Source organism: Rhineura floridana, chromosome 6, assembly GCF_030035675.1.
Source record: "Rhineura floridana isolate rRhiFlo1 chromosome 6, rRhiFlo1.hap2, whole genome shotgun sequence".
Lineage (NCBI taxonomy): Eukaryota > Metazoa > Chordata > Lepidosauria > Squamata > Rhineuridae > Rhineura > Rhineura floridana.
In genome coordinates, this window is record NC_084485.1 from 114,499,188 (window position 1) to 114,524,696 (window position 25,509).

Sequence of the window (25,509 nt, forward strand, 5' to 3'; positions counted from 1 at the left end):
TTATTATAATGGAAGGCGGGCCCGAGCAGTGGTCACCTTCACCTCTCAGGAGGTAGTCAATCAACTATGGCTCGCTAAAGAATCTCTGGCCAAGGAGGGAATTGCTACGCTAAGATATTTTGAAAATCTAGTACCACCATTGGGACTTATGCCCCTTTTGTAGCTACTCCAAAAATCTGCGTATGTGGAGAAGCAGCTCAAGCAAGATCTACTGATTGACTTGGAATCGCAGGATTCAATTGATCAAAGATTGGACTCCCCCAAAGTGCCTGAAACCACTATTTTGGACGAGGACTTTACTTCCTGCCTATATTTTCAACAACCTGACCAGCGGCAGATAGTGTCAACTAACGAGCTCTCCCAGGAGGCGTCGTCACGGGAAGGAGACTCTACCCCTAGACAGCCTTTGGGCCATGGCCACCCATTACCCCCGGAGGAGTCTCTCAGGGAAGGGAGATTGAATGATTCGCTGGGAAAGGAGGAACAATCACTGCTTCAATCCTTTGGATCATTACCAGTGATCGACCGAGAGGAAATTTTAGATAGACTTGTACAACTTTCCTTACGTCTATCTGTTATCCATGAACAATCTAATGGAGATCAGTATATTCCTCTAGCAAGTAAATATGAGGGGGGAAATGCACAAAAGGAACAATACATAAAGGAACAAAATTCAATTCAGGTTCTGACTGATTTTTCTTCGCAGTACGTGCCGGACCGAACAAGCTCCTCATCTGGACTAACACCCTACGAACAAACTAAATCAGCTAGCAATTGCCCCGCTATGATGTCAGATACAAGTACCCATGACTGACAGTTTACGATTCTATCTTGGAACATAATGGGCTGGTCCAATAAATTTAGGGAGGCTGACCCATCCCCCTTTCTGAGTAAATTCAAGATCATATGTCTCCAAGAAACGTGGGCAACGCCAGATGTCCCGGTGTTTTTAAGTGGCTTCCAAGCTTTTACACTGCCAGCGATTAAATATAATATAAATGGCAGAGGCAGTGGTGGCCTTTGCATTTTTATTTCTGCAGATCTGCCTGTAGATATCCAAGCTCTGCATCCAAATTGTGAGCATTATGTGCAAGGGGTGATGATTTCTGGCCTTTCTATAGGTCCCCTTATTATTATTAACGTCTATTTCCCCCCTCTTATGGCTAGAAAGCTTTCGCCAGGTAATATATGGGACCAACTATCAGAGTTCCTATCTCATTTGGAATTTCAATTCCCCCTATCCAGGGTAATACTCTGCGGGGATTTTAATGCCAGGTTGGGTCCAGGCTGGATTGAAGGGCCCTCATCAAATCAGGGCCCGGCTTTTGATATTCCCCTGTTTCCTCGGAAGTCGCAAGATCAGACAGCAAACAAACAAGGTTATAGATTAATAGAACTTATCCAATTACACCATTTGGAGTGCTTGCACGGCTCTACCGTTGATCAGTCCAACGGAGCACTGACATTTATCTCATCAAGGGGAGCTAGCGCGATAGACTTCATGTTTATCTCAAGATCACTATTCCCAGAGGTTTGTGTTTTCAGGGTTTTAGATAGAGTCGATAGTGATCACTTCCCTACCATGACTGCTCTGTGCCTCTCACTCCCTCAGCCTCCTGCTGTTTTACCATCCCTGGATGGCTTGCAAGTTGCCGATCGCAGAGCTCGATGGTCTCCCAACCTCTGCACATCTGCCTCACAATTCTTGGGCAGTAACACTCTGCTTCTACTTAGGCAAGAAGCAATGGAGCCCGGGTCAGATGCCCTCATTTCTTACCAACGCATTATTTTACTTCTTAAACCTAAGTTGATCATGAAGGGCCCCCCTAAAGCTGCTCGCTTTGTGAGCTCTAGGTGGTTTGACCTTGAATGTAAAATTGCTAAACGCCATTTAGTTTCCTACGCACATAGATCAATAAGAGACCCAACAACATTCTGCCATGATCAGCTTGTCCTCCTTCGCTCATCATATAAGGCCTTGTTAAAACAAAAAAAGGCCCTATTTGTGGGATCACAATGGCAACAACTTAATCAAGCGTTGCTGTCAAACAATGAGCATCTATTCTGGGAATTGGTAGCGGTCGGAACAGGATCATATAAGCAGTTTATATCTGGCCAAATAACTGCCCCCATTTGGCATGATCACTTTACCAAGCTCTACACCGCTCCAGCTGATAAATCCGTCCTTCTCGCACTCACTAAGGAGATGACCCTCCCCATCTGGCCTCCAGTTATGATACCCCAAATAAGGGTTCTTATCTCCTCATTAAAAAGGGGAAAGGCACCGGGGGAAGATATGATTCCCCCTGAACTTTTTATTAACTTTCCAGACTGGTGGGCCCCCATTCTGGCAAGATTATTTACTCAGATAAATCATACGGGTACTGTACCAGAGGGATGGAAGCAGAGTGTCATCATCCCTATCTTTAAAAAAGGTGAGAGACAAGAGCCAAATAACTATCGGCCTATTAGTCTCTTGGATATTGGTGCAAAGTTGTATAGTAAATTTCTTTTGCTTAAACTAGAGGAGTGGGAAGCGGCCAATAGTGTTATCTGCCCTGAACAACCAGGGTTCCAGAAAGGGCAGAGCACGGTTGACCATTGTCTCACCCTCTACTTTATAGCTAAACATTCAGTGCTTGGACCCACAAAACATCTGTATGCCGCCTTTGTTGATCTGGCGGCCGCTTTTGATTCAATTGACAGAAGCCGTCTATGGGCCAAGCTGGCCTGCACCAATATAGATAAGCGCCTTCTATACTTAATCAAAGAATTGTACTCTAATAATAACATAAGAATTAGAGTGGAAAATAACCTAACAGACCCAATTCTGGCTAATAAGGGGGTAAAACAAGGATGCCTCCTTGCACCTACCCTTTTTAATCTGTACTTGAACGATATTGTAGCAGGGCTGATGGGTCCAAATTTTTTTCCGCCTACAGTGGGTAGTAGGAAGGTTACAATGCTACTATACGCAGATGACATGGTACTTTTATCTCTTACCTCTATTGGCCTTAGGAGACTCTTGGCATCCCTAGAAGCATATTGTAATAAAGAACAATTACAAGTTAATTACCAAAAAACTAAAATAATGGTCTTTGGGAAAAGACATCATAAACATAAATGGACCATTGGTACACACCCAATTGAACAATGTCGTTCTTTTAAATACCTAGGGATTCTGTTCCAAGAAACCCTTTCATGGAAAAACCATATAGCTGCTACTAAACTAGAAGCCACTAGGTCAGCTGGGGTAATACTTAAATTTTATAGAACCAAGGGGGGCCATTGCGTGGCCCCCGCCTTGAAAATTTATCAGAGCAAGGTTCTACCGCAGATTGTCTATGGGGCAGCTATCTGGGGTTGGGAGCAAACATCTTTCCCTAGTTTAGAAGCTATTCAAAACAATTTCCTCAGACAGCTTCTGTGTCTCCCCCCCGGCACCCCTGCATTTATGCGTGCTGAATCTGGTTTACTTCCTGTTAGCGCCCGAATTCATAATACCCTGCTGGCATTCTGGGTTTCGCTAACAGATGCACCAGCCAAAATCCTATTGAAGTCTTGCTTCAACCGGATAGCGGCAGATAGTTTTTGGGTTCTTAAAATATCAAATATATGTCATCTATATCATATTTCAACACAGCCTAATATACCTCACAATAGGATTAAAATTAAAGAACAGATTGAGCGGCACTGTGCTTGGATGGATAAATTGGCTATTGCCAATTCTAAGTTTTCACGGTGGTACGGTTTAATTAAAAATGACCATCTTAGGGCAAATTATCTATCTTACCCATTTTCTGTACACCTAAGACATGCATTTACGGCGCTTAGGTTCCAGACAATGCCTAGTGCTATTATGTCTGGCCGATTCCTTCAGATACCATGGGTCCAACGCCTATGTATTTGCCAAGCAGGAAAGGTGGAAGATTTACCCCATTATCTGCTTGATTGCCCTCTTTATGCCCACCCAAGAAATAAATTTCTTGACATCTTGATCAAGCACTTGGATCCTAGTCGGGAGGAGCAAATAGTATCCTATCTTTTAGCAGATAATGACTCTAGGGTCACCACCAGAGTGGCTCTTTTCGCCCTTGCAGCCCAAAAGTTGAGAGCAAAGTATTTAATAGATCTGGGGTCCATGGAACAATAGAGGCTGAAGGTGCCTCAACCCCATGGTCTCATTTTAGGATTTTAGGATTTTAATAAGTCAGAACTCATAGGTTTTAGGATTTTTATATGTCAGAGTTTATGGATATGTTTTAAATGTATCGATTTTAAATTTTAAATGTTGCATGACTTTGTGATGGCCTATGGCCCGGCAAATAAACTTTGATGATGATGATAGAAAAACCATGTGGGTGGAAGACTACACATTCCTCTAGTTGGCTGAGAACAAACTTGGTGGCAGTGGACCCCATCTTGCTAAAGGTATGTGTGAAGGAGATCTTGTAGGAAGGGGGGAAAAAGAGGAACGCAATTCAGGATGTTCTCTTAGAAATAAATTCATATTTTTAAAACTGTATTGTGGATGAGTGTAAGAGCTCCTAATCCTGAGTTGTCTGTTAAATGTCAAGATGCTGTTGGATTTTGAATATGCAAGAAAGTTCCACATTAATAATCAAAGTGAAAATCAGCAAACTAGGAGCTGTCAAACTTGACTAAATAGGAGCAGAAGGAAGCCAAATATAAATGCAGGAGTTATTCATTCTTGAAATGGTCCTTTCAGATACCATCTGCTCTACAATGCTTCTGAAGACACCCCGTCAACCTTAAAAGGGTATTATATAATTTAAAATATCTGAAGATATTCCATTCATTAAAATTATCCCAGTAAATAGTTGGAATGCTGTGTCCATAGTTAATGTCTATGACTTTGCTATTATGTCTGTCTTTGGAAAACGTATATCTTGGCAGTGCAGCTGTGCTAAGTGGGTATATGAATAAATGTAGATCTTTTCATGTCTTGTACTTTATATGTGAATATAGGATAAAGTATAATTCTTGCTGCCAATTTCTAAAAGTCAAAATACCATACAGCTGTGTTCATTCTTACACTGCTGTTATTCTCTGATGTCAACTAATTCTAAAGGGCAAACATCATACCCTCATAACCAATAGGATTGCAATATGCAAATGACCAAAATCTAGCTGTTAGTTGACATAACAATGATGTCACAATCTCTCCCTGACAGTGGACTGTTTGAGCCGTTTTGAAATCAGTTGTTGGATGTTAAAACAGCCTTTTCCTCACAACCTGTTTGCTAGTACCCCAGATCTCATTACTAAAATCCTTAGCATGGTGGTGCACAGAAAGATATGTAGTACTTAACATTATTACAGGGCTGCCTTCTTTGGGAAAATGTACTATACCTTTCAACGGTGAGACTGACAAGGTGCCAGGAGGTATCAGGGTATTGGTTCAGATATTTGCCAAGAACTGATGAAGTGAATATTTATGCTTAAGACTGTTAATGAAGATGGTGAATTATTATGAGGTTTTGGGGATACAAAAAACTGCATCTGCGGATAACATTAAAAAGGCGTACCGACAGTTGGCCTTAAAAGTGCATCCGGATAAAAATCCAGGAAACAGGGAAGCAGCAGAGAAGAAATTCATAGAAATCTCTAAAGCATACGAGGTCTTGTCTGATACTAAAAAGAGGGATGCCTATGACCGATCAAGCAAAGGGGATAGAATTGAAAAAGAAAGGTGTGCGAGAGGAAGAGGGGGAGGCAGTCATGGAGATGGATCTGGAAACAAAGGACGAGGAAAAAAGCATGTTGACACTGACCTGAGTTTCCACAGACCACATCTGCATGTAACCAAGGAGATGGACTCCTTTTCACTAAATATCTTTGACAATCTGCTTGATGACATTTCTGGCACTCGACGAGGCCTCCATGGTGGAAGAAAAAGCAGCAGCAGCAACAGTAGCTTTTCTGTCTCTATCACAGGGGTATCTCCTGTTCCTGGAACCGGGTTCACTTCCTTTGGTTCTGAGATTACTATGGGCTGTCCCTGCGCTTCTCTGAACAGTGGCAGGAAAGGCAAGTTCAAGTCCGTTATAATGACCAGCAAGATTGTGAATGGCAAAAAGGTCATTACAAAGAGAATTATGGTGGATGGCAAAGAAAGCATCGAAGTTGAGGAACATCCAATCTGTCACTGAAGGTCCCCCAGCTGTTACTGGTAAGGGTCAGCTGCTAAGCTTGGATACTGAACTATTAAAAGCTTGTGCTGTATTTAGTGTTTGTGCGATGGACTGGTGGAAATACCTTTGCAGTGGTTGGGGTGTGTGTGTTTCAGATAAAACTTTTGATGAGCAATAACTTTATTAGAAATACTCCCTCCAGTCTAGCTATGAGCTTTATTTAGGAAGGCATGGGGATCCTCCAGCCCACGGGCTCCGTTTGGCCCGCAAGGCTGTTTTCCCCTAGCCATGCCCATCACCCCCACACATGACATCATATAAGCCCCAAGGATTGCAGAAGTACAAAAAAAAAAAAAACTTTAGGGAAAAAAGCCCTAACTGGGGGTGGGCCCAAAACCTACTCAATGAGAACTGAGCACGTTCAGTGGCAATACAATGGTGGTACTGACTGCTGGGAGAGGGGGGGAAAACACAGAAAACTGGAGAGGGAGGGAGAATGGAGTGGTGTGGCTGGAATCCTGAACCGAACTACTCCACATGCAACATTTTGTTGCAGATCCCATTTGTATTTGTTTCCATGCAGTCATTGACACTCAACCTCAAAAGAAGCTATGTCTCCAGCCCCTTTTTCTTGAAGGCAGTCTGAGGCTGAGAAGCCCACCTAGTGAAGGCTCAGGTTGTTCATTCCTGAACCTTTTTGGCGCTGTCTGATACTGGGAACTCCAGATGGGCATCTGTCTCGCTACACTCTACTCCAAGTGCCGACTCCTCTCACCCAAAATCCTTTAATGGGAGAGATCAAGAAATTGTGTGTGTGTGTGTGTGTGTGTGTGTGTGTGTGTGTGTGTGTGTGTGTGTGTGTGTGTGTGTGTGTGTGTGTGTGTGTGTGTGTGTGTGTGTGTGTGTGTGTGTGTGTGTGTGTGTGTGTGTGTGTGTGTGTGTGTGTGTGTGTGTGTGTGTGTGTGTGTGTGTGTGTGTGTGTGTGTGTGTGTGTGTGTGTGTGTGTGTGTGTGTGTGTGTGTGTGTGTGTGTGTGTGTGTGTGTGTGTGTGTGTGTGTGTGTGTGTGTGTGTGTGTGTGTGTGTGTGTGTGTCATCACCACACACTAAATTCACACTTTTGAGAATAGATATTTAATGTTGGGGTGTGCGAGTTGTAATTTCTTGTGTTTGTCCGCATGTCCATGGAAATGAGTAACTACAATTCCAGATGAAGAAGGGGTCATCTCTATGTACGTATAGCAGTCTTAAGAAGAACCCTAAATTCAGCCCTAAACTGAACAGGGCTGTCCCTGTTATTAATGAAAGTAAGATAAGCCAACTTGGGCAGCAAATCTGAGGCATTGTTAAAGGGCAGCAAACTCTAAAATATTGAATTAAATATTATATTTTTGTGCTGGGTAGGGGGTGGCATTTGGATTTTCTACATCAGGCGTCAAAACAATTTAGGCTAGCTCTGCTCCTGAATGTTATAGGTTTGTACCTTTTATCCCCTAATGAGTCAGGCTTCTTTCTCTCTCTCACATAAACACACACCCCTTTTCTCTGTAATGAACATAAAGGATTGCTCAGTTCATACTTCATTACTAAGCAGCTTCATTTTCTGTTAATTCCAGTTTCTGCACATTTATAAGTCAGTGCTGTAAATCTCTTGCAAATGCCAGTACCAAAGCTGTTGCAAGCAATACTGTACTCTGGTTTTGGGACACACCTTGCTGAGGACGGAGGCCCACAGAGGATTAATGTTCTCTAGAGCCATCCTAGCTGGTGCATAAGAAGGAGGGTGTTGGGATTATGTAAACCATTCTGATTTGGAACAAGGAACTTTGCCTGTGAAAAGTCTGGAGATCCTCAGTTGGCCTCTCAGAAAGCTAATTGAAACATATTGGGGCATATAACCCCCCTTTCACATGTTACTCACATGAAGGGGGCTCCAAATCTTGAAGGTGTTGAAGATCTGCACCATAGGTGTTGCTCTTCCCTCTAACATTGGGTACACAGAGTAGTCTTGTCCCTGCTTTGAGCATTAAAGTTTACAGTGGGGAAGCTTATATGTGAAGGCAGCTTATAGGTTTTGTAAACCCTGCACAAGTGAGGGTCCAGAACATGTACAAGTCTATGTGTGCAAACGGGGGTGGACAAAAGGTATATCAGGATCTACCAGTAGGTCTGGGTCATTTGAAGTAGATCAGCAGGGATTTCATGCTCTCAATTGTTTTGACAGCAGCAACAACAAAATTACATACATAGCCCTCAATTATAATGCTGAAATGAAGAAAGCTTGAAGTAGCCAAGAATGGATTTTTCTTTTGAAAGACTGCAAGCTCAGCTGAGTTCTGGTACTTAATACAAATTCCTGGGCTTGGAATTCTTTAATCCTAAATTTATGTCATTTGCACTGGTTCTGGCTCTGGTGCAGCCTTTCCCAACCAGTGTGCCTCCAGATGTTGTTGGACTACAACTCCCATCTTCCTGACCATTGGCAATGCTAGCTGAGGCTGATGGGAGTTGTGGTCCAACAACATCTGGAGGCACACTGGTTGGGAAAGGCTGCTCTGGTGGGTAGATCACTGGTTCTAGGAAAAAAGTAAATCCTGTAAGCCTGCAGTTTTCCCTCTCCTAGTGTAGAAGCCTACATATGTATGATCGCCTGCTGTAGAACTTGGTGCTTAATACATGGATGAATCTAGTTGGCATGATTGTTGTCGGAGGAAGAGGCCAGCACCTCTACAAGACATGGATCCCCTTCATACGAGTAATGTTGGAAGGGAGCTATATTGCATTCTTCTTCATGGGTTAAGCTCTGCTTGCAAACCAAGCACTTAGACGCGCACTTCCTGATGTGTTATTAGCTTTGGACATTGGCACACATTCAGACAAACAGCACTTGGAAATCCCAGCTGGATCCATAACTACCATATGAACACCTAGATCATTTGTAGTGTCCTTTTTTATATCTATCAGGAGATGTAACAGTCCTGTGAATTGTTAGTTCTTCCCGCGCCTCAATAATTCTCCCCAGCAGCAGCTTTCTCTGTCCAGTCACGGCAGCAGTCTGACCTTGCCGTAGCCCTGGCCTGCCTCCACGTTTTTCTGCCGTCTTAATGTCCTGTATTGTTACAAACACATAATCTTGGCCCAGTTGTACTTTGTCACCCTTTACGTCTGTCTGGACCAAGTTCTTGAGCTTGCTGCAAGAGTCCTCTGATGCAAACCTCCCCAGCCAAGCAGCGCAGGTTAGCATTCATGCAGTTATATCCTTACAGTACCTCTAGGGGAACATGGGAAGCTGCCTTATACCCTATCAGACTATGTAGCCAGCCTTTCTCCAACTGGATGCCCTGCAAATGTTTTGGCCCACAACTCTCATCAACTCCAGCCAGCATGGCCAGCGTGCAGGGATTGCAGGAACTGCAGTCTAAAATCTCTGGAAGTTGGGGAAGGTTGGTCGATTCTGACTGGCTGCAACTTTTCATAGCCTCGGGGGCAGAGCTTGGAAAAGTTACTTTTTTTGAACTACAACTCCCATCAGCACCAGCCAGCATGACCACTGGATTGGGCTGATGGGAGTTGTAGTTCAAAAAAGGAACTTTTCCAAGCTCTGCTCGGGGGAAGGTTCCTTTAAAAGAAATGGAGATACCAGAAATCGAGCCAGGGACCTTCTGCTTGCAGAGCACGTACTCTGTAAGGAACCGTGACTTGCCAAGGCCATCCTAGTGAGGTCTGTGGCTGAATAGGTATTAGAATCCAAAATGCTATCCACTGCGCTATTCAGGCTTGTTGGTGTTTGGCTTCTCCTGGGGCCAAAACCTGAAATCTGAAAATCCACTTTCTTCACTTTTGGCTTGGTCCAGGACCCCAGCTGTAGCTCAGCGGCAGAGCACCTGCTTTGCAGGCAGAAGGTCCCAGGGTCAGTCCTCAGCTTCTCCAGGTAGGGCTGGGAGAGATTGCTGCCAGAAACCCTAGGGAGCCACTGCCAGTCAGTGTAGACAATATTGAGCTAGATGGACCGTTGGTCTCACTCGGTATAAGGCAGATTTCTTTGTTTCTTTGTAACAATAAAAAAAACCCGTAAGAAATTGTGTTCTCTGTGCTTTGTCTGAAAGAGAAGTTGACAGGTTATTGGAATACAGGTGAAGGGTGCATAGGTCAGCGGTAGAGGACATGTGTGGTATGCGAAAGGTTCCTGATCCAATGCTATGCATCTCCATTTAAAGAATCTCAGGAAGCAGAGCTGGGAAGATCCTTGGAGAGCCACTTCCAGTTTGAGTATTATCATTTATTATATTCATTGTTTTTGCATTCAAGTGCCTCAAAGCAACTTACACAGTTAAAAATAAATGTTTTAGACAATAGTAAGCAATACTGAGCTAAACTCGCAGATAGTATAAGGCAGCTTTATACGTTCATGTATGCTCCCATCTAGGCCTCCATTTCAATTCTGTGGCACTCAGCCTTTATCTGTACCAGTAAAGGAATGTGCCTTTGAGCACATGCAGAGTGCCATTTAGTCATCCCTGAGTATCACAGCTAGCACACATGCAGTTTGGAAGCCTTTTTGCACAAACAGCTTGTTCATCTTAATGTCTCATGTCTTGATTACTGAATACTTCAAAAGCTGCTGCTAAATAGAACTACCTCCACTGGAAAATACTGCAAGGTGATACAAAAACCTCCTGACTGTGGTGGTTCTTTCACACATGCAACACATCACTTGACAACTGCAGTCATCAGGTGATGACCATCTGTAGGTGAAGAGAGCTGCAGCTTCTGCTCATCTTATTTTTGAATTGTAAGCGTCGAACATCTAAAAGATGTTTATTCTAACACCAGATTATAGTGTTGGATAAATGATTTGCTTTGATAGCAGCCTTGCTAAATTCGCCATCCAAGCAAACACCCTTGACTAAGATTGCCAAATTACAATCCAGAGATGCTGTCTTGTATGTTGTAACTCTAGAAGAGCTGAGAAAGCAGGAGATGAGAAAGCCATGGCTTCTTCTTGCCCCAACGCCTTCTAGAAAGCAGGGCAACATGCATATACCACATGAGTGAAGGAGGATAAATGAAGGACAAAGAGTTGGGTGGGCTAAGCTGTAGGAGATTGATTTCTGACTCCTGTGAACCTTTGGAAGATCAGGTCTCTGGGTTGTATTAAATGTAGCGCTAAGGCGAAGGTGCCATCAGTGCAAGGATTTATTTTTGTGTAACAGAACAATCTCTCCTCTCCTCTGCCTGTACACCCGCAAAACCTGTTCCCAACCCTCTGGAGCAGATTTGGGGACAGCCCGGGGTGTGTGCAGGAGTAGGAGAGTGGAGGAAATCCCCTTGTGCCAGTGTAATTGGAAACTCCCTCATGGGCTCAGACACTTCCTCTCTCATGCGTGGGTTGAAATGATTTTACAAGCAACATAGGTGGGAAGTTAGTGCTCACTAGTTTCTGTAGCAGTTCCATTTGCAGAAACAAGTTTAGAACTGCAACCTTAAGTCTATAGGATTTACTTCTGGATGGACGTACACAGGATTGCTCTGTCATTCTGTCTGTTTCCTTCAACTGCCCAAACAGAGGGCTCCTAAAATTTCCACCCTACAGTATGGAAACTGGGGAAAAGTGAAATTTCTAGGCATACCTAGAAATTCATTTTCAAATCTACAGATTCTCCATTCAGGATTAGTAATTATGTAATGTTCCTATGTCTGTTTATTTTGTAAAGTAACATCCTTATGCTTGTCTTATTTTGCTTTTAGAGATCAAACAAGGACCTGAATATGTACAGTGGAATGATGTAGGGTCAGGATCATGAAGTGTGACATCCCTTCATTGTGACTGTTTTGTGCAAATCAAATGCATATGTATTGAGGAACTACTTGGCAAGCTGTGCAGCCCATGCTAAAAGCTGAAAGTTGTGTGCCACTTCTGAACTAGCTAGCAGGGTCTCAGTCATCCCTGCATCTCCTGGGTGTCTCTCCAACGAGCCCTAGGAGGAGAACGTTTGCTACCCAGCTCAGAAGTGGCACTTTGTGTTATGTTGTTGGTTTAGCCAGCATTGTTCCCTGAGTTAGTCTTTGGGCAACAGCAGGACATAAAATTTATGAGCTGACAGGTGCTTCAGAACCAGGTGTTGGGCTACTTTGGACTTGAAGGCCACCTGTTTGCCATCTGTTGTCTACTGAATTGTTGGGCTAGAGAAAATCTGAAACACTAATGCAGGAGTAGCCAGTGTGGTGCCCCCCAGATTTTTGGACTACAGCTCCTATCAGCCCCAGCCAGCATAGCCAATGGTGAGGGAGGATGGACATTATAGTCAAAACAAAGAGGAGGGAACCATGTTGGCCACCCACCTCCATGAGATATAATTTTGGGTGTTCAGCTTTCTTAATTTATCAACTTACGTCTTCAACCATTGGAAGTTATTTGTGCATGCACTAGTTGCTCCTTGGTTAATGATGTTTAAGTAGCAACATTGCTTACAGCAGTATTTAACAAGTACTATTCGGGATATAGAAAGAATCTAGGAAATAAACATTTAGGAAGGTTTTTATTACTATGTGCGTCCAAATGGTTCTGAAGAGCTTATATTCTGAATATAAAGCTAGACCTAATGGCTGTGTTTGCAACATGCTAAACTAAGTTTAATGCAACATGCACTTGCCACAGAAGCCATGGGCTCACACTCTTTTAGTTAACCACAGTTTGCTGTATTGTCCAGACCAAGAATTATGTTAACACTAGCTATTGTTAATTTCTGAAGCCAGCTTCAGAACCAGGGTTAGAAATTGCTTTGTTCAAAACTGATCATAGTTAGCATTGACCACAATTATGCTATGCAACACAACAAACCATAGTTAACCAGAAGAATCCAAATTCTTCTCCCTGACCATATAGGGGAGGGGAGGGAAGGGAGAGTGTGCAAGCCCAAGGAAGACCGAGACTCTTTCCTGCTTGTGCATGTCACACTAAATGCAGCCTAAATTTGTGGCAGTAAGTCATTTAACGACCTTATTCATTCTCTTTTGTCCACTATAAAATTTTGTTAGAAACAAATCATGAATTAGAGTGTTCATGCATCTCCATTCAACAGAATCTTCTCCATCTATTGAATGGGTCAGAGATTCTGATCCTCATCATCTGATCCTCATCAGAGGTGTCTGATACTCATTGGGTAGCAGTATTTGTGACTTCTGTAACTAAAAGCCATACATATTTTATATTTGAAAAGAGTTGTTCTCTATGGCGTTTTTGTGGGTTACAGTAATTACGTAAGGACATATTTGTGGCCTTTTTCATGCTGTTTACACCTTCACATATTTTGTTTGTTGTGGCCTGACAATTTAAACAATACATATTATTCATTAAATCACAGAAAGCTGACCACAGCAGAACAAGCAGGGGCAAGACTGTAATTGGCATGTTACATTTAGAGAATACTAGAAGCTCACTGGGTGACCTTGGGCCAGGCACTGCCTCTCAGCCTCATGAAAACTCTATTCATAGGGTCGCCATAAGTCGGAATCGACTTGAAGGCAGTATACAATACAATACATAGCGTATATAGCTATTAAAGTTAATTGAAAATATACTCAGGTATGTATTATTACTTATATTTTGAATGCTGAGCTATGGTCTGAAGGCACATAAGGCCAGCTCCCTGTTGAAGCTAAGCAGGGTCAGGTCTGGTCAGTGCCTGGATGGGAGACTGCGTGGGCACCATATGTAAGCCTCCTTGGGTTTCAATCATGAAAAGAAAGGCGGGGTAGAAATGTAATAAATAAATTCATATTGTTTTATTTTAATATTAGCTGATGCCACAATTTTAACTGCAGGGGTTGGGAATGTAAAACAAAGCACAAGGTATTTATGTTTTAATCAGCAGGCTAGTGTATACAGTTAAAAATCTCAGGTATAAGGTATCTCAGATTGGTACAAATTAACCATTCAGGCTAATGCCCTTGCCACTCATCACACACAATCTCACAGCCTTCTTCAACCAGGTGACATGACTCTTACTCATAACAGTGAAGCTATACGTACAGACTTATTTGAGGTCAGTTTTGTACAACATGTCTTCACTAAACACAGTGGCAATATGGTAACTGAGGTGAGGTAGGCCAGAAAAATACATATCATCCAAAATTCACCCTTGGAGAACCCATTTTAGGCTACTCCCTGACAACTGCTGTATCATCTAAGTAGGTAAATAAATTTTTAAAAAAGTAAACCAGGAAGTGTTTGGACAGGAAGTGGGTCTGTTCTAAGAGTTCACACTTGTTCTCACATCATTCTATTAGCTGATGTGAAACCTTGGGCTGGGTTTAGCTCTAGCCTGTTCAAAGGAAGGGGAAGTAGCATTTGCCAGGTCTTAGGACCATACTAGGCCTCTGGCCACAGTAGAGACCTGGGCACCAGAAGACAAGCCTGCAAGCTGTTCCAGTACCTGGGCTCTGACTTTCTTGAGGTTTGTGACACCCTGTTGCTTTCATAGAGTGTTTGACATGTTTATTAATTTCCACTTTAGGAAATTGATGGGAAATCTTTACTGTTGATGACAAGGAATGATGTGCTGACTGGACTTTCATTAAAACTGGGACCCGCACTGAAGATTTATGAATATCACGTAAAGCCTCTACAGACACAGCATCTCAAGAGCAGTTCCCTATAGTGGATTGTCACATTGGGACCTTGTTGTGTCTCGGCTATTCAGAATAAATAAGCAACTTTGGTTTCATGTTGATGGAACTTTGTAAAAAGACTGTACTTGTACAGAAAGAGTTTAAGCCAAATGGCACTGATGTAAATTTATAAATATATATTTATACATATCCTGTTGGATAGCTTTAGCAATATGTTGTATTGATGGGGGAGTGGGATTTCTCACTGTTCAGTCAAGTGTGTGACCAGCTTGATACTCTGTTTTTTTTAAGTGAGACAAAAGGTAAGTAAAAAGGGAAATGGTACTACTTAATGTGAAAGGTAGACAAAAACACTGATTTTTAAAATTTCTCTGGGGCAAGATTCATTAGCCACACTTGGACATCACACTAAATCATCCTAGGTGAGCCTTGAGCTTACATGTTCCCCTCTTCTCTTTTGGTGCAGCTGCCAAAAGAAGCTCAGAAGCTTCTGCTTTCACCACAGCCTGTCATGTTGTCCAAACTGACAAACTTGGGTTTATGTTGACTATAGTTTCTTTGAAACAAGCTGACTTGAAACCATGATTTGAAATTATCTTGTTTCGAAGAGACCATAGTTAGCCTAGCCACAGTTTGTTAGTTGGGGATAGACAACAAGCTGTGGTTAATCTAAAATGGAAGAAAAACCTTCCAAACTCCTCCTTGTGGCTACACCTGCACAAGAGAGGGGTGGGAAAATGTGCGAGCCCAAGGCTGGCTGCTTGAGCTCATCATATTACACCATGGTTTGCCATGGCATCTAAACATAGCCACTGAAACTCAATAGTGCTCTTCCACAATTCCCACTTGTTTTACTGGTACTTGCACAGAAGAATTTCACAGTGGATTGTACTCTAATATGAAATGGGAGCAGGACAGGGTACGGATCAGCAGATGTTGATCCTGGTTTTTAGTGCTTCTACTGAAGTCACAGCTGTTTTGTAACACTAGCAAGAGGTTTCAAATTTGCTGACATCACCTTTTTGTGTGTGTATGTGAGGGTCCTATTTTTGACCTTATTCAGGTTTGTTTATAACATAATGCAGTGTTTAATGTGATGCCTACCAATAGCCTAGCACCTTTTGAGAGCAGAAGCTGCGTAAAAGTTAAACTGGGTTGTGAGATTTACTCTGTTGTTCCTCGTTTGCGCTAATGTTCTTTAAATTTGAAAAGATGTTTTGTGAAAAGTAGATTTTTTACAGTTTGTGTTGCTTGGTAAAACAAAGTTTGTTTTATTCTTGTTCTAATTTATAATTATTTGCTAACAGTTCTGCTGGAAAGGTGTTTTTAAAAATGTACATATCTTGCATAATTTTAGAATTGTGTTTTGTGGTGCTGTAACAAATTATTTTGCTACATGACTGGATTCACGAGCTAAACACCTGCTTGTGAAAAGCTAAAGAAAGCTCTCTTATTATTGTGAATTTCAGTTGAAGGACAAAACTGTAGTTCAATCTGTTTTGATCAGTTCCTTATTTTAATTGCAGACTTGTGTCAATTTTTTAAAATTCAGTTTGGTTTTGAACTTTCTTTTGTTCTGAAACTTTTATCTTTCACTGTATATCTCTCCCACCCCCCACCGTGCTATTGAAAGATCCCTGTTCCATGCCCGGGACTTACCGGGTAAAGGGGCGAATTTGCAGCTGAAGCCTGGGCCGCCATCTTATGAAGGTGTATGTGCATGTGGCGCACTGACATGGCATGCTGCAAGGGGGCGGGGTGGCAGAGGGCCATTTAAGGCCGTGCCGCCGGCTTCCTGCCCTCCTTTGAATTTTGGCAGCAAAGCCTGTAGTGTGGTGAGGCCTTGTGGTGGCGGCAGTAACAGTGGCAAGGCTCCTGGCTCGGCTGCCTGGCAGTGCCGAGGCTTCTGGTGCAGGAGGCCTGGCGGTGGCAGTGAAGCTGTTCGGCTTGGTGGCTTGCCAGCAGCGGCGGCAAGACTTTTGGCTCGGCAGCTTGGCAGCAGCGGGGCTTCTGGTATGGGAGGCCTTGCAGCTGCTTTTGGCCTGCCAGAGCCCAGCGGGGCCTTGCGGCAGCGGTGGAACCCAGCTGCAGTGGATGGGGGGAGGGAGGATGGAGTACCATGGGCAGCCATAATGGCTAGGTTAGAAGCCCTAGAGCATGGCTCCTGCCAGCCTGGTGGGCCAAAGGAACCATCCCTAAATGTTCCCACGGAAAAACAGCATCCAGCGAGCGGGGCTAACAGGGTGGCTATTACTTCCATCCTAGCGCGACTGGACACGCTTGAGGCTGGGCCATCAGGGCTGAAGCGAGGACGCCCAGAGCAGAAGCAGGAGCAGCACCTACTTCGCAAGCAGCCTCGGCTCTGCAGTCCATGCAGGGGCCTTCATCAGACAGCGCACTGGGTGAGTCTCCTATGGTACCACACCAGCAGGGGCAGCCGCAGTGGAGCTGGTCAGCGTGGGGGTTTCCCTACTGGCCCTTTTCTCCGCCAGCTGGAACCGAGGGGTACGGACAATCTAGGAATTCTGCAGGGGGTGGGGATGGTATGCCACAGCAACAGCCTTCCATAGGGGTAGCCTGTGAGCAGGTCTGGCAGTCCACTGCTGGGACAGTGCTGGAAGGGGGGGCTCAGCCCCCCTTGTCTGCCACCCCCCCTGCAGAGGCTGCTGACCCTCTCAGCTCAGTCAGATGGGGCTATACCTTTTGGAGAGACATCAGCCCCACTAGGTTTTCACTTGCTGGCTGCCGCAAAGGAAAAAATATGGAAGGGGGAGTATGTAGACCTATTCTCACTTCTATACAGGGAGACAGTTAAGAAGGATAAGGGTGAAGATGCAGAGCCTGATAAACCCAGGCGGCGACGCATAGAGCGCACTTGGGCTAACTGGTTGCCCGCATTCCTAATGTACATGGGGGTGGTGATGCAGAAGCAGCCACAGAGGGGCTCAGTACTTATTAAATACTTTGATATCATATATCGAGGCTACTCTGAGTTCCAAGGGGCGGCATGGCTTGCCTATGACAAGGTATTCCTTATGAGGGCAGCCTTTGACACTTCTCTTCCCTGGGACAAAAAGGAAGCGGACCTGTGGCTGCAGTTTATGTCACACTCCAAGCCCGTGGCCGGTGATAGGACAGACAGCGGCCATCTCTTGGTGTGGCAAGCAGCAGCTGCTCCTTCCTGCAGGGCAGGGGTTCAACCATGCCTGCTTTGCTGGGAGTTCATCTCCTGTAGCTACTGTGGTCGGAGCCTCTGCAGCTTCCGACATGAGTGTGCGATATGTGGGGGGCCCCACGCCTGCACTAGCTGCCCCAGGGGCCATCCCTTCAGGGGTGGGAACAGGGACTCAGCTGGCACAAGAAAGCCGGGAGCTGCAGGCACAGCTCAGGGAAAGGGGCCCCAGCCCAGTTAAACTCTCTCAGCTCCAACACTCACTCTGCCTTTACCCCCTAGTCCATGATGCCCAGTTTTTGCTCGAGGGCTTTACAGTGGGTTTTCGGGTCCCAGGCGGCCTTTCATGTCTCACAACCTTAAGTCAGTGGCGGGCATGGAATCGGTTGTGAGTGCAAAAATTGGGAAAGAAGTGATGGCAGGCCGAGTGCTGGGCCTCTTTGTGGCACCACCCATCCCCTCACTCAAAGTTTCCCCACTGGGCTTCGTTCCCAAGAAGGCACCAGATGAATTTTGCCTCATACACCACCTGTCCTTTCCTCAGGGTGAGTCAGTCAATGACTTCATCCCATCAGACCTGTGTTCTGTACACTACACATCATTTGACTGTGCAGTACGGATGGTTAGGGACTGCAGGGTTAGGGCCCTTATGGGAAAATGTGACATCAAATCTGCCTTCCGTCTCCTCTCTGTTCACCCTCGGGATTTTGAGCTGTTGGGCTTTGCTTTCGCGGGGGAATATTATGTGGATAGGGCATTGCCTATGGGCTGCTCGATCTCATGCTCGGTTTTCGAGTGCTTCAGCCCTTTCTTGGAGTGGGCAGTCAGGAGACGGGCAGGCCTGCAATCAGTGGTGCGCTATTTGGATGACTTCCTGTTTGCGGGCCCTGCAGCCTCTGGCACCTGTAGGGCATTTATGGCTCATTTTGTGGGGCTGGCAGGGGAACTGGGTGTCCCCCTCACAGCCGAGAAAACTGAGGGCCCGTCCACCACTCTCACTTTTTTGGGCATCGAAATCAATACGGTGGCCCAATGCTGCAGGCTCCCTCAGGATAAGCTGGTGACCCTTGGGGGGGAAATCTCAGAGGTAGTCGGGTCTAAGAAGGTGACATTGGCAACACTCCAACAGCTGGCGGGGTATATGAACTTTGCATGCAGGGTTGTAGCGCCCGGGCATGCATTTCTGCGGTGAATATACGATGCGATGTCTGGCCTATCACGTTCCCACCACCACACCTCTGGCCCGACAAGCTGGGTAATTCCACAGTCCACTCTTGGTGCGACAACCTTCCTATGGTGCATGTCATCAACACCCTGTCTTCTAGAAACCCCAACGTTATGCGCCTTGTGCGAGTGTTCGTGCTCCAGTGTCTTCGCTATAATATCCAGTTCCTCGTGCTATTGACAATAGTATTGCTGATGCTCCATCATGGAACCAGATGGAGAGGTTTTGCCAGCTGGCACAGTGGGCAAGGGCTCAGCCGGATGTGGTTCTCCCAGCACTATGGGAGATTGGAGGACTGAATCAGAAAGGGCCATAAGCCTGTCTGTGACACCCAGCACTTTGGCCAGCTACCAGGGGGCAGGTAGGGAACTGTCAAGCTTCAGGGAGTCCAGAGGCTACGCCCAGGAGTGGCCCATCCCCATGGAGCATCTTATGGAGTTCTGCGTGGAGGGGAAACTGAGGGGCCTTTCAGTAAGGACCATCAGAGGTAAGCTCTCAGGTCTTTTTCCTAGCGAAGGCACGGGGGTTTCAGGACTACTCGGGTGACTTTAGGATCTGCCATATGCTGGAGGGGTGGTCCCGCAAGTGCCCACCTCCTCTTTTCCCCAGAACTACTGTTCGGTCTGCGGGGACAGTGGAAGGACTTATGTTCTTCACCTTTTGAAGTGCTGCTATATCATGCTGCGGCCCTCACCCTGTTTTTCGGGGCCTTCTGAATAGGGGAAGTGGTGGCGGGTTCTAAGACTGACGACTCCCTCCGGGCCCTTCTGATTTCTGACCTCAGCTGGGAGGCGGAGCAGGCCCTCCTGCGACTCAAACAGTCCAAAACGGACCAACATCATAAGGGGCGCCTGATTGTTTCTCCAAGGAGAGGCTACAGGCAGTGGGCAGGTGGTCCTCGGACACGTACAACACTTATGTTAGACCACTCACTGAGATGCACGAGGCCAGCGGCTAATTGTTGCCCTCTTTACCCTGATGTTGTTTGTTGTCATTTGACAGGCTGCTGGGAAAGACTGGAGCAGGTGCGCATCCTCCTCTGTGACCACAGCATGGTTTTCTGGGCAGGCCGCAGGGCAGCAAAGTCCGGGGCTCAGTCAATGGGCCTCAGTGCGGTGGCTGGGATGCCGGGGGATGCGGTAGGATGAGCTCCTACCTGCCTTGTTTCAGCCAGCTGTTGACTTGGGAGGTAATGACTTGGGTCTGTTTAAAGGCAAGGCCCTAATCGAACAGGCTTGTAGTGATCTCCGGGCCATTGCATGTCGCTGGCCAGGGGTGCACTTGCTGTGGTTGGACATCCTGCCACGCAGAAAATGGAATTGTGCTGGTGACCCACGGGGGATGTACAGGGCTCGGAAGAAGGTTAATAGGCAAATTCAGAAGGCCCTCAGGGACTTGGGGGGTTCTGTCATCCACCACCCAGAGATCTGGCATGATAGGTTGGACCTGTTTCAGCCAGACAGCATGCATTTGACTGACAGGGGCAATGACATCTTCCTGATGGACCTGCAGAGGCTTACACCAGATTCTTATTGGGTGTGGGGTAAAGGGAGACTAAGCAGAGGCTTGTCCCCCTTTGGTGGCAAGGAAGTGCGGGGGAAAGGTTAAAAGAGAAAGGGCAGCTGACACCTTTAGGCACCTTTGGGGGTGATAGGCAGTCCGGAGTCCTGCAGCTCAGGGCTATACGGCCCAGGGGCAGAATACAGGCCACCTTTGGGGCCAACGTGCCTCATCCGTTCGGAGTTTCAGAGCTCCGGGGGGCGGTGATGCAGGTTGGACCCCCTACACATCTTCAGGGTGTGGCCTGAGCTGGGGTCTGGCACAGGGCAGCCCCAGGCTCAGGCAGGGTTTGGTTGCCCTATAGCTGCAAGCAGGCTTTGCCTGGATCATCAGAATGCTCCCGCACTCAATTTCCCCTCTGCAGGTTCGTTATTCTAATTGATTCTGTTTAATAAAGTGGCCCATGATTCAACCCAATGAATGGTGTTTGTGCTTTATTTTGGCAGTAGGCCACAAACAGGAGACACCTTTATACTGCACCTTTCAGAACTATGTGACCAGCCAAAATTCAACAAAGGAAGGTTTTCTATTTACTATACTTCCATTTTTGAGAAATCCATGTTGGCATTTCTGCTGATCAGCCAGCTGTTTAAGGCACAGGAACTCTGACAGAAAAAGGTGACAATTCTACATCTTGATCCGTCGCCCAGATATCCCAAAAGGTTTGACCAATGGCCTATTGAGAGCCCTCAGAATATCACCTGCAGCCCCAAGTGCTTGCCTTTGTCAGCATTCAGACTGCCTAGAGCCAGGAACTGAAAAGAGCAATGGATGGTTGTGTGTATGTGAGTGTGTGAGCAAGAGATGGGGGGGAGGGAATCTACTTGCTGGTTCTTCTAGTCCAGCGTTTCCGAACCAGTGTGCCTCCAGATGTTGTTGGACCACAACTCCCATCTTTCCTGACCATTGGCAATGCTGGCTGAGGCTGATGGGAGTTGTGGTCCAACAACATCTGGTGGCCCACTAGTTAGGAAAGGCTGTCCTAGTCCAATACTGTCTACTTTAAGTGATGGCAGGTCTCAAGCAGCCCTGTTGTTTGACATAACTGGAGATTCCAAGGACTGAATTTGAGACTTTATGCTTTGCCAGTGATGAACAAAACTGCATCATTTTAAAATGTATTCAAATTCAATCCCAAGGGAGGGAAAAAGATTTATCATTGCTGCATCATATCAATAGTTTATCCATTCCTGTTTCTTTAGGAACGTCCATACAACTTAGGGTGGTTAGCGTTTGGATGTTTGGTAATGTGTGATATCCACATGCTTTGCTAAATTACAGAAACTTGCATGTCTGAGATGGTGCAATTCAGATGTTGGTTTATTAGTGATTGCATATGCTTCCTGTGCTTTGGTGGTGGTGGTGGTGGTGGTGAGTTCTATATCTTTTATAAATGAATTCACCATTGTCACATGCTACATAGTATTGTGTCAAATTACCAGAAGGTTTCCCTTCAAAACAAGAAAACCAAATTTCCACAATGGAATGGAATTGCCTTACAGGCAGATGGCAATTTAACTATTCTTGTGATGTTTGAATGGGCAATTAATCATCTTCTAAGTAACACTGTAATCACTCAAAAACAGACTTTATGGACCCCAGATCCAATTGTGGGTGACACATTCTAGTCCTGTCAATCTTGTTCACCAAACAAAAATAAAACCCATGTTGCATAGAAATGCTGCAACACCATCATCTTACAAAGGTGGATATTCGGCAGTAAAATGGTTTGATATATTAGTTGTTAGGGGAACCTGCTTCTGGCAGAGCCTAGATTTTATTGACTCTATCACAGATTTATGTAATTTATTTATTGACCTAGGCAAGTACTTTCATCGTACAGTTTTCAATGCCTTCTAAAAACGCTCTTATTTAGGGAAGTCTACCCAGATGTGTGATTTTATTCTCCGAGTTCATTTCTAAAATCTGTTGATTTTATCTCTACTTTGATAATTGTATTATGCTTACTGTTTTCAGGACTGTTTTTATTGGTATTTTTCATGACTGTTTCATACCATTTTATGTAAACAGCTTAGAGATTTATTTATTTTCGATTAACTGTGCTATAGAGATAAAGCTTGTTAAATAATAATAGTAAAGGCTTAGGGTTAGAATGCACAGGTGGGACTGCAGCAAAATGTTGCAGTGTGGAGTGTTCCTCATCCTCTTTCAGGACACTTCCTTCCCTGTTTTTCTCCTGCCCACAACCAGCCAGGCAGCATTTTGTAACCACTGAGCATGCTCATTCCTCTTTGGGATGTTTGGGGAGGGATTCCCCCTTAGGGATTTTTCTCTCTCTAACAGTGTTTGTTCTGCAAATCTTGAGGTTTCCCTAAGTCTGCTGATGCCTTCCTCTAGTGTGCAAACAGTACTGCTTTAGTTACGTAAGCATCCACACTCAGAAAAGGAGGGTGATAATCAGTGCTAATGCTGCTCAGAGTAGACCCATTGAAGTTAATAGATAGGACTAACTTTGGCTCATTAATTTTGATGGGTCTCTGAGTATGACTTAGCTGGATACAATCCTGAGATTGCTGTTGGTGTACAGGGTAAGTTAAATGGGAGCTTCAGGACTGCGTCTTGACTGCCACCATTTCAGTTTAGCAGGAAGTGTCCTTAGGTACACGTGGATCTTGAAAACCACAAATGGTATGGCCCAGCACAGATCTGATTCTCTGGACTTCATGTAAAGCTCTTGTGCCAGTGTTGATTCAGTTCTCATTTCGAGGCAATTATATAAAATTCACACTTTCCAAAAAATATGAGAACTGAAACACATCCATCCTTCGAAATTCTCACTTATTCGAATTTTGCAGTGCAGATTGCCAACCAAAGAATATTTATAAAAATGCATACTTTGGGGGAAAGGGGGCATAAAAAAGAATATATGAATAAAAATAACACAAAAATGCATTAGATGAGGAGAAATAGCTTACAAAAATGTATACTGCATTCAAAAATGTTTTTAGGAGAAATTTGCACTAAAATGGTGAATTTTCACAAGGATTTTCTAAAAATCACAAATTGCTGCAGAAATGTGGAGAACTCAATTTAAGATTGGAAAAATGAGAAACAGAAAGAACCAAACTTGACAGATCTTTCCATCTCTTGCCCATGTACAATGTGGTGACCTTGGCCTGGTTCAAGCTCTCAGCGGCCCTTGTATGATCACCTTCAGGAGCACATGGGGCTGTTGTTGCACTCGCAGCCAGCTGAGGATTGCACTGAGCTGTTGATTCTATGAGCCAGTGCCTTCATGAGGGCATCTAAACCACTGCCACACTTTGCATGATCTTGGTTGTTGAAGAGAAAAAGTTGCCATGGTTTGTAAATTATGGCAGCTACCTGTATACGGCCCACATGGCGGTATGAGTTCATGTACGTGATCTTCCTCCACATGATTTTCACTGGATTGCTGTCTGGAGGCAATTGTGTAGGAGACTCAAATGTCTAAAATGGGACCTAGCAATCTGGTATCTAGTCAATGTACAACTGATTATCTGCATTATGGAAATCATTTGGGCTGGTGTTGTGCATGGCCTGTAAGCAAGCTACTTTAAGTCCCCCCCAATCCTGTAACATGGGGAAATCATAACACTAGATAATAATACTGCTTTAACTTACAGGGTTGTTGCAAAGATTGCAACAGTATCATGCATATGAAATGCTTTGAACACTTAAAAGCACTATACAATTGTTAATTAATATTCTTATGCTTATTATTCTTGGCGATCACTCGTGACTGAGTAAGATTGACTTCCAAAATATAGCCTTTAACAATGGATCCATCTGAATCTGTATCCACCACCGATGTACCACACCATGACTAGGGGCTTCTGGATTTCACAGTCCTGCCCCCGTCGCCATTTGCCAATCGCCATGGGACTTTTGTTATGGAAGACGCCTGTGCGTGAATTTGTTTTATGTGGGGAGATCGGCGCACGACAATCAACACATAATCTTGACAGAAAAAGGCTTTGATCCAATGGCATGGGTACCATGACGATTGGAAGTCCTTTATGTGCTGCAGCCTTCATCCGCCTTCACAGCCGTTGTAACATACACATTGTTATCCTCCACCTGTTCTGCCATTGAGGCCTTTCTTGGATCGTTATTTGTCTGGTTCCTCTCCCTTGACCTTACTGCCATGGGTGACCCTTCTGGGAGCACATGACTCCCGACGGCATTGCTCACAGGGTTCATTGGAACACACAAGCCCACTCACCACTGCAAGGTGACAATCCAGCAAGGATTATAATAGGAGTGTGTATGTGCATAGAGGGAGGATCTGTTTTGTAGAGACTGGAGGTGGGGTGTGTGTTTGTCTCTCTTAGGACAGAGTTCAAAGAAAGAAATGGCACCAGCGTGCATTAAAAGTCTGCACCTGTCAAGCATACACTTTTCAAATACCATCTATTCATGGAATACTGACATGGGAAAAGGGTGTGGCAAGACCATCCCTAGGTGCAGACACAGTAAGTTACCTGTGGCCCTCTGGATGTTGATGGACTACAACTCACTATCTTTGCTGAAGTTGGCATGCTATCTGGGCCTAATGGGAGTTTATCCAACAGCATCTAAAGGCCAGAGGCTAGCCACCCCTGGGAGTAAGCTCTCTACATAGAAGGGGTTGGTCTAAAGATGCCAATCGGTCCCAGGTGCATCATGAGATGCATCATTATAAGAACTAAGCCTTTGTGCCTCTGATGTATTGGTAAAAGCTGTTCATAGGGAGTGTGGGACTTAATAACAATGTTTGCATGTCTAA

The 25,509-nt window shown here is 44.9% G+C and overlaps 1 protein-coding gene across 10 annotated transcripts in view; it reads left to right on the plus strand.

The window, feature by feature from the left end:
• The window catches only part of SAMD13 (sterile alpha motif domain containing 13), a 61,071-nt gene extending 44,781 nt beyond the window's left edge, over positions 1 to 16,290 (plus strand). For 7 of the 10 annotated variants that reach the window (XM_061630533.1, XM_061630536.1, XM_061630534.1 and 4 more), the window contains one exon: positions 14,670 to 16,290. In XM_061630533.1, the coding sequence (XP_061486517.1) occupies positions 14,670 to 14,813 (144 nt within the window). In that variant the 3' untranslated portion in view covers positions 14,814 to 16,290. Of the gene's footprint in view, positions 1 to 5,480; positions 6,194 to 14,669 lie in introns of those variants that run through there. The other 3 variants (XR_009763279.1, XR_009763278.1, XM_061630528.1) reach the window with 2 other exon arrangements.
• The last annotated feature ends 9,219 nt before the right edge of the window (positions 16,291 to 25,509 follow it).